This window comes from Podarcis melisellensis, assembly GCF_964234715.1.
Source record: "Podarcis melisellensis genome assembly, chromosome: Z".
Classification (NCBI taxonomy): Eukaryota; Metazoa; Chordata; class Lepidosauria; order Squamata; family Lacertidae; genus Podarcis; species Podarcis melisellensis.
Window position 1 is genome coordinate 25,777,397 of NC_138547.1, and position 15,624 is coordinate 25,793,020.

At 45.6% G+C, this 15,624-nt stretch overlaps 1 protein-coding gene across 2 annotated transcripts in view; it reads left to right on the forward strand.

The window, feature by feature from the left end:
• Positions 1-2,312: 2,312 nt before the first annotated feature.
• The window catches only part of GAB3 (GRB2 associated binding protein 3), a 78,553-nt gene continuing 65,241 nt past the window's right edge, over positions 2,313-15,624 (forward strand). The window contains exon 1 of one of the 2 annotated variants that reach the window (XM_081897410.1): positions 2,313-3,325. In XM_081897410.1, the coding sequence (XP_081753536.1) occupies positions 3,254-3,325 (72 nt within the window). In that variant the 5' untranslated portion in view covers positions 2,313-3,253. The remainder of the gene's footprint in view (positions 3,326-15,624) is intronic. The other variant, XM_081897415.1, reaches the window with a different exon arrangement.

Here is a 15,624-nt window from a genome sequence, read left to right on the forward strand (position 1 = left end):
TTGAGGATGGCAGTCATGCATATAAAGGAGTGGGTTTTAATTCACACAAGCTGATTCTGTAATAAATTGGCTAGCTTTTAGGGCAGGGGTAGGCAACCTAAGGCTTGGGGGCCAGATGCAGCCCAATCGCCTTCCCAATCCAGCCCGCATACGGTCCAGGAATGAGCGTGTTTTTACATAAGTAGAATGTGTCCTTTTATTCAAAATGCATCTCTGGGTTATTTGTGGGGCATAGGAATTCGTTCATTTCTTTTTTTCAAAATATAGTCTGGCCCACCACATGGTCTGAGGGACGGTGGACCGGCCCACAGCTGAAAAAGGTTGCTGACCCCTGCTTTAGGGTTCCATCAGCCTCTTTCTGTGTGTGCATGCAACTGCACAATTTGTTTTACCCTACCTAACAGATAAAGAGACCCCCGCAGTCCAATGCTAACCAACATTGGTGACTGGTCCTCATTGCGACTGGTATGGTGGAAGGCAGGGAGCCCAACAGGAGGTGCAGCAGGAGCCAACAATGGAAGAGCCAACTATTTTAGCTTTGTTCCCTCTTATCTCTGTTGAGTTCTACAAGGGCAACACTGGCACCAAGGAGAAGGAAGCTGATAGCCAGTGCCACATTTGGACTGATTTTAGGTAGGAAAGTGGGCAGCTGGGGTTTAGCTGAGGGAAGACCAAAGTGGGTGGGGCAGTGCTCCTTTGGCCCTGATGAATCAGCCCCCAAAGTTAGCCATCACAACTCAATAAGATTTCGAAGGGGCTTACTCCCATGTAAACATGCTCCAGAGGGACAGTTCACCTCTGCTTCCTTAGGAGTAATGTCTGGCTGTTTGCGAACCCTGTGTTGTGAACGATGGTCATTGTCCATGCATTTTAAGCTTGAAAACAGTGATACCAGTGTTTCCCAAACTTGGGTCTTCAGCTGTTTTTCGACTACAGTTCCCATCATCACTGACCCCTGGTCTTGCTAGTTAGGAATGAAGAAACAACAGTTTGGGAAACCCCCACATCCCTCAGAGTACAGTACAACCATGTAATATGCACCTGCCAACCTAAAACAACACTTCATGCATCTGAGAAAGTGCTGGATTCTAGTCCATGAAAGGTCACGCCAGAATATACCTGCTCATCTTGGAATAGTGTGGAATTCTAGATGTGTTTCCTTAGAAGTAAGTTGCCTCTAGTGCAATGGGACAAACTCACAGGTGCTGGCAATATATTTTTGATTACAACTCCCATCAGTGGGAGCCAGTGTGGTGTAGTCTCCGCTCCTCCACATGCAGCTGCTGGGTGACCTTGAGATGGTCACACTTCTTTGAAGTCTCTCAGCCTCACTCACCTCACAGTGTGTTTGTTGTGGGGGGGGGAGGGAAAGGAGAATGTTAGCCGCTTTGAGACTCCTTCGGGTAGTGATAAAGCGGCATAACAAATCCAAACTCCTCCTCTTCATCATCATCAGCCCCAGCCAGCACATCTGTATGATGCAGAGGCTGGTGGGAGTTGTAGTCTTAAACATCTGGAGGACACCAGACTGGGGAAGGCATGGGTATACTGTAAATTCCTATTATATTTTTATTACTACAGTATTTAAAAAGCCAAAGAGTAAAGATTTCAGGCTGCATATTTACATAGGTTTACAAAGGGGGATTTTATCTATATTTTGATAATTTTATCTAATGCTCGTCCTACTCACCACAGACCTGCTGAAATTAATGGGCCTACAGCTGTCTTCTGCCCTCAAAAGAACGCTACTGATCCCACCAACTATTAACAAATTACAGTGCCTAGAATTTTTAGGGAAGGATGGAAGTGCTTCCGATGTGCATTAAAGACATAGTCTGTTTGCCGCTATTTGTTAATTTCAATGGGTCTACTCTGAGTAGGACTAGCATTGGATGCAACCCATTATGCCTCCACATTTTTAATTCTATTGATTTTATTGGTATTTTATGTATTTATTTTATTAAATTTGTGAAAAAATAAATTAGCATTTGATGCGTATTTTATGTAAAAGGCTTAGAGTTTGTTCTTTAAGTTGGCAGTGGGGACAGATAAAGTGGCACAGAAATTTTGTTAAACAACCAGTACACTCTCTTTGCTTGGAGGTTTTTATGCACAGGTTGGATGGCCATCTGCTATAGAGGCTTTAGCTGAGATTCCTGCAGTGGACTAGATGACTCTTAAGGGTCCATCGAACTCTAGAATTTTATGATTTTATGAAATGATTTGCGGTGAGCCGGCAAGGATTTCTCACTCTCAGCTGTTTAACAAAATTCTAGCCCGCTCACCCAACCCTAAATTATAATATTACAATGAAGAAAAGCTGTGGTTGGGATAATTTGGTATCTTTGGGGATAAATTGATATAGCTTTTGAAAACCGATTTATTTTACTTTCCTGTGTAGTGGAAGGACAGTAAGCCCCCTTCTGCTCTGGTGTTCAAAAGGCAAATCCCCTGGCTCCGGATTCTTTCTTATGCGAAGCACTATCTTCTTTCGCAGCCGGACGCGGTTGGCGGACCCCGGGGTCCTAGAAACAGAAGTGGGTGGTGGGGAGGAGGGGCACAAAGTAGACCCTTTCCACGCTGCTGCAACTGCCTGCCCGCACGTGCGCTCCAAATTTATCCGAGCAAAGCAGAGGCTTGGGGGAATCGGGCAGGCAGACCCTTCTCTGGAGTGACAGAGAGGGAGCGATAAAGAAAGAAAATTAAGAGCCCGCAAAGCGGCTCCACTGGCTGGACTTGTCAGTTTGCACGGAAAAGCCAGGCAGTGCATTGCGGCGGAGAGCCAGAGAAAGGGAGCGAAGGCGGGGTGGGGGTTTGTAGCGGCCTCTTGCCCCCCCTTTTCTGCACGTGCTTGTTTTTGTTGATGGGGCTCAGCCCGGCCCCGGCATCACGTGCCTCCTCGACGGCCCTCATTGTGTCGGGATCCGCCTGTGTGTGTGTGTGTGTGTGTGTGTGTGTGTGTCACTGATCAATGTCATGACTTCCTCCTTGGGCTGAGCAAGCGGCTGCGTCGGGGAGGACCCGGTGGAAGGAAGCCGACTGCGTTGATCTCGTCGCCCCCAACTCCTCCACCTCCACATATACACGCTCTCTCGCTCCCTCTCTCTCATACACACACACACAACTTGCCCGGCTGCACCAGCTTCCTCGGCATTCCTCTGCAGCCTCCCGCCGCCGCCACCACCCTCGTTGCTCCGCGCATCGCACCAAGCCTCCTGGGCTCCCCCCGGCGGGACGGCGGGGGGCGAAGAAGATGAGCGCAGGGCACGTCGTGTGCACGGGCTGGCTCATCAAATCGCCCCCTGAGAAGAAGCTCAAGAGATACGTGAGTAACAATAACAATAATAATGAAAATAAGCCCTGTTTCTGCACGCCCGCCCGCGCGTCCCCCGCTGCTCCTTTCCTTGCAAGGTTTTCTCTTTTGCTTTAACAGCGGAAAGCTAGGGTGGGCTCATCGTTCCTTTGCCGTGCAACTCCTGCCTGCTCGCTTTCCAACTGCGGCGAGCTGGTGCGGGGTGTAAGCTCCTACGACTGCGGGGGAGGGGGTGCTGCGCGATCCTAAAGCTGTGTCTGCTAGGAAGCAAGCCCTGCTTGAATTGAGCGGGGCTTGCTGCCAAGGTGAGTTAGGGTTAGGATTGCAGCCTTCAAGCGACAACGCCGAAATGCGCATCGGCGAAGCCTGGTTCTCGTTCAGGCTCCCATCGGCATTGCGTTGCATGGGCTGATGGTGCTATTCGTAGACGTGTGTGTGTGTTTCTGTGTGTATGATAAAAATACAACTGTCGGCCCCCACCCCCTTCAGTGCTTGGGTGATGGTGGTTGTTATGCAACCTGTAGTTTGTTTTCAAACCCCAAAAACCTAACAAACCACATTTTCTGTTTCAGTTAATGTGTGTGCCTGTTTTGCAACCGACATTCAGATGCATCTTGTTTGACTTTGGGTGACTTGCAAATAACTTCTTGCTCTCCCTATTGGGGGACACGCACACATAGTTGCATCCCAAGAAGTGGCGTAAAGATGCGGCAGTCTTGCAGCTGCTTCGTGTGTGTGTGTGATCAGATCCTGATCGCAGCTGGACCGATTTCATTTGCATGAACCCTTAGTGTCTTTCGTAGTTGGTGTTACGAGGGCAGGGTGGAGGCGGCGGAGAGAAGGATGAAGGAGTTGCCTGCTTCGGCTTGAAAGTTCAGAAGGTTCCGGGGCTCACGACCAACTCCGTGTGTTGCAAGGAACCGTTATTTTGCAACCCGCCCAGAAACTTGCTCTCGCGGGGGCCCCCCTCTAAAAGTGTGCGTTGTTTTTAAAAGCCCATTGCAAGCTTTCAGTTCAGGATTTGCAAGAACGCCGTAACAGTTAAATAACATCATCATTTTTCAAATGTTTGTGTGTTGGCCTGCCTAAAACAGCTGCAACCGTTCTGGTGGTCCGTGGACTCACCTCGCAGCCTCGGCCGCTTAGAATCCTCTCCCTTAACTACCCAGCCCAGCCGGTCTCGCTTTCCCTTCGTCTCAGCCTTGCCGCCTCCCTCCTCCTCCTCCCGGTTAGTCCGGTCTGTCTTCATTGACGCTATAAATCTGCTGGGCGGAGAGATCCCTCACACCCGCGCGGCTTCTTTTCCTTCTTAGTTTATACAGTGCCCTGCAAGTGCCCGGCGAGAGTACTTAGCAGACTTGGGACTGGGAGGCACAGTGACTCCGGAATGCAACCAGCAAAACACATTTCCTGATCCTGTGCGTCCCCTTTGTTGCTGTCCGGTTTGTTGACTGATCGGGAATGAATGCACTTAAGCGCCCCATGCCTCCCGAGGAGGGAGAGATGCCACCTCTTAATGCAGTTCTGGCAGGCTGGCATCACTTCTTCTGTATTTCCTTACGTTTTCCTAAACTGCTGGTCTTCCTCGCCCTTCAAAGGCATCAGCTCTCCCCTCCCAAACCTGGAAAATGAAAGCAAAAATCATTGCATGGGTGGACTCTTAAAAGGTTTCTTTCTTTCTAAGCATCCTTTCCCCCCCACACCCATTGGGCTCTATTCTTTTTCTTGCTTTTACTCTGCTAAATTCCCTTCCCCCCTCCCACAACTTTAAATAACCATTGCAGCCAGTCTCCAGGGTGCTGCATATAAATAGCAAATTTGTAGTATCTTTGGATTTTATTTCATTGCTGACATTGACATCTGTGGGCCTCTTTTGGGATATGAAAAGCAGACAGCTCTTATACAGCAGCATACAGATCCATATAGATAGAGATAAGCATACCTATAATACATATAAATCTCCTAGCTGCCGTTGTTAGTAGCTCTTGAGAGTGGAACAGTCTGGGTCACTTGCACGCCCATGTAAGTTTGCAGTTAGGTTCCACTGGTTGCAACTACTGTACACCATACATTTAAAGCACCCTTAGGATTTCCCTCAGAGAATCCTAAGGAACTACAGTTTACTCTTCACAGAGCAACAGTTCCAGGCACCCTTAGGAACCACAGTTCCCACGGTTCTTTGAAGGAAGCCATGTGCTTGAAATGCGTTTTTAAATGTACTTAAGATGTATGGTATGAATATGGGCCTTACTGCCTGTACATCCAGGTCTATCTTCTGCACCACACCACACAAGCTGCATCAAAAGCACAGCAGGTTTGTTGTGCCTTATCACACAATCTTACCCTTTGTGTATTCAATTCATGTGTACCTAAACAGACTGTAGAAGCATGTTGAACTGATTCATCAAGCTGATGGGAGTTGCCTGAAACATCTGCAGAGTTGCTTCTTCTTCTTTGGCGATCACTCGTAGCCGAGTAAGATTGCCTTCCATAAACACGGTTTTAACAATGAGTCCGTAAGTGACTGTGGAGGACAATTCTGGATCCACATGTCCTTCCACAGTGGGGATATTGGATTCTGGGCGGTAGTTGATCACGGTATGGATTTGCCAAGCGTGCCTTCCTCTTAGCACGTTTCTCCCTTGCGTCCTGAGTTTGAGTGTCTTCAAAGCCCATGACACCTTTGATAAAGGCTGTTATCCAACTGGAGCGCTCGCAGGCCAGTGTTTCCCAGTTGTCAGTGTTTATACTACATCGGGGAAGTTATAATTAATCTGTTCCTTTTGTGTGGTTCAGGGGGATAGTTCACCTGAATACTGTAGTGCTCTGCCAAAATATTGCATGCCATTTCCCCACAACCATTTTTTTTTTTGAGGTGGGGGCGAGGGAAAGTGAAGATGCCTCCAAAAAAGGGAAGGGAATTTCTAAGGATTTGTTGAGGTCGGTGGGTTGCAATTATCTTACAAACTTAGGGCAGCGGTGAAGGGGGATCTTGCCTTCTCTTCAGACAAACACTTTATAAATAACTGTTTTTGCAGGTGGGTCTAAGCTTTGAAAGTTTGGCTGCACTTTGGGAACATTTCAGGTGCTCAGAAGGCAAGACAGGAACTGTAGTAGCACCAATATCCAGAATTGCCTTGAGAAACAGCAGTGAATTCCATTGCATTTATGCACCACTAATGTTGCTAGCCTGTTGGGAGCAGTGAAAGTTGGGCTATTAGAGAGAATTGGGGTGCTACCCTTGCAGCCTCAATCCACCCTCAGTTACTCCCATTTGCCTTCCTTCCTACTTATAATCAATCCACAAGGTTGCATTTTTCTCAGTGCTGTCCCCAATTCAGGGAGGAGGATGGGGACAAAACTAACAACAACATTTTTATTATACTTATATGCTGCCCATCTGACTGGGTTACCCCAACCACTCTGGGTAGCTCCCAACAAAATATTAAGAACACCATAAAACATTAAAAATTTCCCTATACAGGTCTGCCTTCACGTGTCTTCTAAAAGTCAAAGTTGTTTATTTCCTTGGCATCTGACAGGAAGGCATTCCACAGGGCAAGCACCACTACTGAGAAAGCCCTCTGCCTGGTTCCCTGTATTCTCACTTCTTGCATTGAGAGAACTGCCAGGAAGCCCTAAGAGCTGGACCTCAGTGTCTGGGCAGAACGATGGGGTGGAGACTTCAGGCCTGAGGCTTTAAAGCTCAGCAACACTTAATTGACTCTGCCTGTCATTGGTTCTGGCACCACCTACTATTGACCTCTCTGCCTTCTCCCCTACCATTCCTTATGGGCACCAGCCCCTACTGGTTAAGAGACTAGTGGTCTTTAAAGAGCGGGATCTGATTCATCCTCAGCCAGTGTGGAAACACACAGTACTAGCCTCTTGGTAGACCAGTTTTTATTTTTTTTAAATACCTTGTATCATGCAGGCTACTGGAGTGACAGAACAATCCATCCTTCATCTGCCAGTGTTCTGCATTTCTCCTTCGGTCATGGAAGTGGGGGAGCATCTTACTCTACAGCCAACACAGGAGCCACAGGATAGTAGGGAAAGGATGGTACAATCCCTCTTCTGACATCCTCCTTGTTCACCTGCATGAAATTCCTTGTCACTTATGGTGAGCAGGCAAGCTACCTAAATTCAAGGCTCTTTGGTGGTATTATTTTCCAATGGTCTTTAGTTAGATTTCTCTAGGGCAAACAGAAGCTAGTCTAGGAATTTTGTATTTATTTCTTATGCATTTTTCATTGCATTTGTATCTCACCAAGGACCTCAAGGTGGCACACATGGTTCTCCCCCTCCTCGTTTAATCCCTGCAACAGCCCTGTAAGGTAGGTTAGGTGGAGAGGGGTGACTGGTCAAAGGTTACCCAGTGAGCTTCATAGCCAAGTAGGGATTTGGCCTCTCAGGTCCTAGTCCAGCACACAAACCACTACACCATGCTTATCCTCAATAAGTGATTGGTTGGCTATTTTGATACCTATTCCTGCATATATTTCATCTCATTCCTATGACTTTGAGCTTATACTTGTGGAATATATTTGACTCGAACAGCATTTTTCCCAGCTCACTTTAGAATGCAAAAAGGGGCATATGTTTTATGTGCTGATGTATATGCACTTGTGGCTACCTTCTAGCAACAGTCATTGGTGGACATTCTCAGTGGCTTCCTTGAAAGCAGAAATCTTTCTGAGATAAGATGATTACTAAATTATTACTCTGTAGCGAAAGTGAAGTCACTGCCTCGGACAGTACTTCTAGTCTGCAAGTTACAAACAGAAGCAGAATTTAGGTTCACATCCACGGTTATATCCAACTAAGTACAACTTGGAGTAGACCCACTGAAATTAATGGGGCTAGGTTAGTCATGCCCGTTAATTTCAAGTGGGCCTTCTCAGACTAAGCTGGATACAACATCTGTGTAAACAAGAATTGTGGTGCTAGAACATTTATTATTTCACTGAGGTTAAGGTTGTCAACAACTACCAGCCATGATGGCTATGCACTGCCTCCAAGACTGGAGGCACCAGTGTTTCTGAATACTAGATGCTGCAAACCAGAGGAGGGGAGAGTGATCTTGTGCCCAGGTCCTGCTTGTGTGTTTCCCACAGGTATCTGTTTGGCCATCAGGCCTCTACTTAGGTTCTTATTTTCGGTCGCTGCACATCCAAACAGGCTGATGGTTGTAGCAATTCGTTTCTAATAATCTTTGCACAAAGACAGCTAGCTTGGAAAATGAAGGATGCACACATAGGATTGCTCATGTGTAACTCTTGAGAAAACAGATCCTAGTCCAGCAGGCCAGTGTAGCTGGCGTGTCCCAGTGTTGATGTGAATCGTGGTGCTGACTGAAATGATGATTCATACATATCTTTTGGATGCAAAATTACTAGTAAGACAGTTGAGCTCGGTACAAGCTGGTTCACTTCTGTGCTATTAATATGTTAGTGGTATTGCAGGTTTTGCTGATAATGAATGTGAAGGGCTTTGAACACTTAGGTAAAGTAATGTCACTCCTCCTAATAGTGAACTTGCTCAGTGTTTCTGTGCAGACAGGATTAGAACCAAAACGGGGCTGTTGAGAAACAGTATGTCAGTGAATCTCAAGGTATGCATGGATACAATATAAAAGAAAATAATTAAAAGGAGGCCAAACAAAACCCCTAAACAAGTAATATGTACCATATATACTTGAGAATAAGCCGACCTGAATATAAGCCGAGGCACCTAATTTGACCACAAAAAACTGGGAAAACTTACTGACTCAAGTATAAGCCGGTTCACCACACCACAAACCTCCTGGTGGGCCAGAGTGTGTGTGTGCATGCGCACACAGCAGAGGGGGCTTCTCTCTCCCCCTCAGGCCCTCCCATCCCCCTGCCTACCTAGGGTGCTGCCGAGAGGCAGGGACTGATGGCGGCAGTGGTGGAGGAAGAACAAACAGCCTGAAAGGTCTGCTTTCGGGCTGCTCGTTCCTCCACCGCCAACAGTGGCAGAGGCGGAGGAGGAAAAAGGAGCAACCCATCAAGGCTGCTTACGGGCTGCTCGTTCCTCCTCCTCCTCCACCAACAAAAGCCTCTGCCTCGGGAAATGCGCTTGGGTGGGACCCTCACTTGAGCATAAGCTATGGGGGGCTTTTTCAGCATTAAAAATGTGCTGAAAAAGTCGGCTTATACACGAGTATATACGGTACATAGTTTTCAGAAACTATGAGATGTTGAGTGCTGGTTGAAAAAGAAAACCAGGAAATTGGAGAGGTGTATGCGGGGGAGAAGGGACGCGGGTGGCGCTGTGGGTAAAAGCCTCAGCGCCTAGGACTTGCCGATCGAAAGGTCGGTGGTTCGAATCCCCGCGGCGAGGTGCGCTCCCGTCGCTCGGTCCCAGCGCCTGCCAACCTAGCAGTTCGAAAGCACCCCCGGGTGCGAGTAGATAAATAGGGACCGCTTACTAGCGGGAAGGTAAACGGCGTTCCGTGTGCTGCGCTGGCTCGCCAGATGCAGCTTGTCACACTGGCCACGTGACCCGGAAGTGTCTGCGGACAGCGCTGGCTCCCGGCCTCTAGAGTGAGATGAGCGCACAACCCTAGAGTCTGTCAAGACTGGCCCGTACGGGCAGGGGTACCTTTACCTTTACCTATGCGGGGGAGAATGAATTGAGCCGCTACCAACAGGAGTGTAGACCTGTGCCCTTCTAGATGTTGTTTGACTCTAATTCCTTTCAGCCTGGCAGGGCTGATGGTTGTTGTAGTCCAACAACATCTGGAGGGCTTCAAGTTTCACACTGCTTCTCTACAGCTGTATAGAGACCCAGAGGAAGGCATGGTGGCATGAACAGGAGCGCACATCCCTGTTAAGAGGTGAGACTATATTGTAATATGTTGGAGATCCCACTTACCATATTTTTCCGTATATAAGACTAGGTTTTTTCCTAAAAAAATAATGTCAAAAATTAGGGGGCGTCTTATACACTGATACATCTCCCCCCATTTTCTTAAACCTGAATCCCCCAAAATAGGTGGCATCTTATACATGAGGGCGTCTTATAGACGGAAAACTATGGTATATAAATAAACCTGTTAATGTTATTTACGTTGATGATGAAACAGTTCTTTCCCCTGCTTTTCTTAGAACTGAACTTAAGGAAGCTGAACTCTAGCCATTAGAAAAATAAAAAACACCTGAGAGAACTGTATGAATTTTGGTTTCAATGTGGGGTATTACTGATTCGTATATGGGGTATCTAAGGATCAATTAATCGCTGCAATAATACTATCAGATTCTTTACATGTATGTTGTTGTTTATTTCTTTCAATGGATTTGTAACCCGCCGTTCCTCCCAGGGCAGTTAACATACATATAATTTATGTGTAGGACACATTTCTTTGGTACTTGGTACACAAGAGTAGCATAATTTATTAACTGGACACACATGTACCAAATCACAGCTATATGAAGGGTAAGTATTAGGCCCTCACCCGAAAATATTTTTCCCTCCCAGCAATATATGCCATTCATAAATCATACAGTTTTATAGCAATTCCCAAGTACAAAATGGAAGTCTACAAAGAGGTTTTATTGTGAAAGTTGTGATCATTTCACTTCATCCATGGAGCTCTTTTGAGAGTTTGTGAAAACTTGTAAAATACTTTTTAAGTCATGCAAAATTGTTTATGCTTAAAAGGATGTTCCAGGCATGAATTTATCTTTTGCTTGACTGAAGGAATTGGCCCATACTAGTTTTTCAGTGCTGGGGTGAGTGAAGTCTTATCTACTCCATTCAGGACTTTCCAGTCTTACAGTTACAAGGCTTCCCCCACCCCTTCAAAAAGGCATGTATACACATTAAGCACACGGCGACGCAACAATACTTCAGTTGTAAAACAAATTGCCATGGCCCTCATGGAACTGGACAAGATTTGTCTACTACCTTGTCAGTTTCATTGAACAGGGATTCCCTAACGAAAGAAAATAAATGAAACTTTTAAACAGTCAATGTTTCTTGTTTGTTCTCCGCACAAGCAACATATTCTTACTTGTCCATTGTGTATCTCTCAGGGAGTTTCTCTAATTCTGTGGGCTTGTGCTTGTAAACATACAACAGAGTAGCTGGCGGCTCCCTGTACTGTCTTGATGACAGGCTCCTGTCACAGCTTCAGATATAACAGCATTCACTGGGAGACAACAATAATGAATTGGTGGCGGGGCAGACTTTTCTTTGTAAAAGATGGTTGAATGAATCTGCTTCTCCGTACAGGAAGACCTGCGATCTGAAGTGCTGCTGTCGTCCATGCAACTCTCTCATCCCAGAATGCAAATGGGAGGTTGCCAGTTTGAAAGCACTCCCATTAAAATCTCCCTGATTAACACGTTAAAATCCCCATGCTCATAGAAAACTAGCAGGTCACACTTTCGTATGCATGGGGGGTAAATGAGATCAGGGAACTTTTCGACAAGCTGTCCCCACATGATTCTGAGGTGGTACTGAGAGTAGTATAGGAGGACTGTTCTATATGCCAACATGCATATTTGAATCCACTGGAGTCCGCTTTATAGGTTACAGCAGCAGTTCCAAAAGCAGAAGTTCAGATCACTTGATCCTCTTCTGCTTTCTGTGCTTCTGCTGTAATGTGCTAATCGGTTCTCATTTCTAACTGGCCTCTAGAGAACATCTAGTCCTAAAAGTAAACAAGGAGGTCAGGAAAACACCCTCAAAACCTGCACCAGCTTGTGCTCTTCATGAGGAGGCTGGAGCACCATGAGCATTTAGGGAAATCAGGCCTGAAATCACCTTGAGGAATCTTCTGCTGTCTCAGCCCATGTGTATCACCACATTCACAACTTAACTCTTTTATTTGCTTTAAATGTCATGTCTCCCCTTTCAGCTAGAATAGGAGAAGACGTTTTCTCCTCCTAATTAGGAACATACAAAGGGACTATAGAAGCTGCTTCACATGTGGGCCGGCCATTGGTCCATCTCACTCAGCATTGTCTACACTGATTGGATTTCAGTCGGAGTCTCTCCTAGCCCTGCCTGGAAATGCCAGTGATTGAACCTGGGACCTTCTTTCCATTAACAGCTTGAAACTCCCCTCAGCACCAGCCATTGGGAGCTATAGTACAGCAACATTCAGGCACCAGGTTGACTGTCTCTACGCAACCGTTTCCCTCACTAGTTTGCCTCTGTTCTCCAATGAAACTGATAAGCTGTTTGGGAAAAGCTTTGTCAGTTTTATTGATTCCCTTATCAGTTTTCTTGCTTAGTTAAAAGTATTACAGCAGCTCCCCGTATTTAAGCTCTTACTTGGTAGGCATTGGCAATAAGGAATTCTATGCAGGAGAGTGGATGGTCTGGTGAAAGAGGGATGGGGGGGGGGCTCTGCCATCTTAGAAATTAAGAGGGTTGATGAAGCCTTTTGGGACCGGCAGGGAGCCCAAACAGTAGGTGGTTCTGTTTCTAGTGAGATGCAGAGCAAACTAATTCTGGTTTGTCTCAATTCTCTTCTCTGCTGAGTTATGCAAGGGGCACCACTGAGATCGAGGAGGAAACTGATAAGCAATGTTACCTGCCTGGACTGGTTGTAAGTAAGAAGGCAGGCCAGGTAGGAAGGCTCTGGGCAGACTGCGGTTGGTGGGGCAGTGCAGTGCCCTGCCCCAAGTGCCCTAACAGAGCAGCCTCTACTGGCTGACGGAGGGAAGCCCCCTCCTCCTCGAGATCCAGCATAGTAATGCGTTGGGATGCTGGAAGAAGGACGGTGCTCTCCTTCCTCTGCTAGTAATATTTATTTCCAGCCTGGTAACTCTTGTGTACTTATTCACAAGGCTGCATTACTGTTTGCACAGGGGCTAAGTGTGCATACAAGCCTCCTTTTGAATGAGGAGCAACAAAAACAAAGGACCATCAGCTGAGCAGCAGTGGCGGGCAGCAGAGGTAAGGGGTGGCTGGATCAAGTTTTACAGGGTTGGTGAAATATCCTTCATCCTAATGTTGAAGCTTAGATGTTATGGGAGAACCACACTTTCTTTGTAATGCTAGTGCTGGGGCAGAAGGAGTGTGTGTAAATGTGCTTAACCCTTCTCCTTTCCACAATTTCTTCCTTTCAAATGAAACCCAGGCAGTTAAAACCAAAAGAAACTGGTTTAAATCAAAATTATTTTAAATATTGTTTACCCAGAAAAAACTCTTCGCACTTTGTGCATATTTACATGCAGGAAAATACTGATGAGATCAAACTTTAAAAACAAGCAGTCATACAATATATATGTATATGTATAAATATAAAATAAAATCAGGAGTTTTTAAACAAATACACATAATTGAATATGAGCCTCTTGAGGGAAAATGGGTGTTGGGTCACTTACAGGGGGAAATTAGCATCAAGAAGGGAAAACATACCTGCACTGCACATTCCCCATCATCTCTGTATCTGCAGGGTTGGAACCATGCATTTTCCAACATAATGTCTCGTTCAGCCCATCGGATGAGAGGAACTGTGGATTAGGCTCTCCTTTTGGCTACGTGCTGGCCCAGTCTAGTTGGAGAGTTAGTTGGGTTGAGTGACCCAGATGCTACCTTTAGTTATTTTACATCTCAAGACGGTTCTGTAATGTTTATTCATCTGAGATGACATTTCTTTCTTTCTTTAATGGGAAAAATATTTGTGTAAAGAACATTGCTGTTCTTGGCATCTTGAGTGCAAAAATGTTCAGCAAAGTCATTTCCCTTGGACAATTAATTTGGGTGGTGCTGCAACAGACCTGAAGCCCCTGTTTAATCTTTCACAATATGTTTTCTGCTTTCAGGAATACCAGATTAGTGGTCCCTGTTCAAGGGGCGGGGGCGGGGAATGGCTTTGTATATCTGACACCTTAAGAAGGACTATAGTTGTTACAGCCACTATACATAGAAGCTGAAACAAAGGGAGGGCATGTTGGCATATTAATAATCAGTCTAATAATGCTATCAAATATTAAAAGGAAAACTGTTGATGGGCTGCCAAAATGAAACTGATGGAAGAGTGTAATGCCACTTTAAATAGTTTTTGTGGTCCACCTACTATTAGGTACCTTCTGCTTGGGAACTTCAGATCTTGTAAAGTGATTTGTAAAAAGAGGACTAGCACTTGTTATATGATTACACAGCTAAGGTTAGGATTAAGTTTGGAGTGAGGAATCGCCTCTAGCCTCATCCCCTCTCAGAAAGCCCTGGAAATGCTCTGTTGCTTAGTTTTTCTGATGAAACGGGGTTCAAATCCTGACATGCTGAAACTCCAGCTTCCCATCTGTAGAAATAGGGTGGAAATAACTGACCACACAAGATTGTTAATGAGGAAAACTGTACAGTCCTTTGCTTATAAAAAGCGCCTTGAGAATCTCTGCTGTAAGGAAATTGCCTTTCATATCTTGTGATTCCTAAAGTAAACTCTATATGTGGCAAACAATATAAATTGTGTGAATGACCCATATTTCATTGCTCATGTCTTACATAAACTCCTCTGGATTAGATGAGGTTATAAACAAACCCAGTCTAGAATCACAATTAGTGTAAACTGTGGACTCTACGCTGCTCATAAGGCAGCTGTTTGGGCATTTGAAAGAAACTGTTGCAAATTCTAGAGTTTACAGATGGAGGAGTTTACAATTCTGAAGATCTGTTACCAGGATGACAGCAATGGTAAATGCTAATCGACAGTTCATGGGGTTGCAACCTCTTTTTCCCACAGTCACAAAATCTGCTGACAAATCTGATAAATAACCCTACTTCATCATCAGAAAAGCTCCTAAGAGCTTGGGACATCTCCAGGGTCCTTTGATAGTTCCTTCTAGCACTTAGATCTGCCTCTCATCCAGGTGGTGGTGGAGGTGACTATTCCCAAGGATCTCTAGAAGACAGGTGATGATGATTAAATCAGTTTAAAGCTATAGTGAAGCATGGAGATGGAGAACATGTGGCCCTCTGGATGTTGGTCAGCAACTCCCATTGTCCTTGAGCATTGGCCAGGAGTCCAACAACACCTGGAGGGCCACAGGTTCCACTTCCCTGGTGTAGTGGACTGTGCATTGTTTCCACAGAAATTAATGGTTTAAACCCTGCAGCAAGGTTGTAAGGGATAGCTTTTATTTATCTATTTAAGAATTTATAAACCGCTTTACATTGGAACAACCAACCAAATATTTTGTATTTCCTTTAAATGGCATGACTCAGAACAGTTTTTATTTGAGTTTAGCAAGACCAGCACACATACTTCACCATTTTGAACTGAAAGAGGATCCAGGACAAATTTGTCTTGCTTTGAAGGGGATTAATTT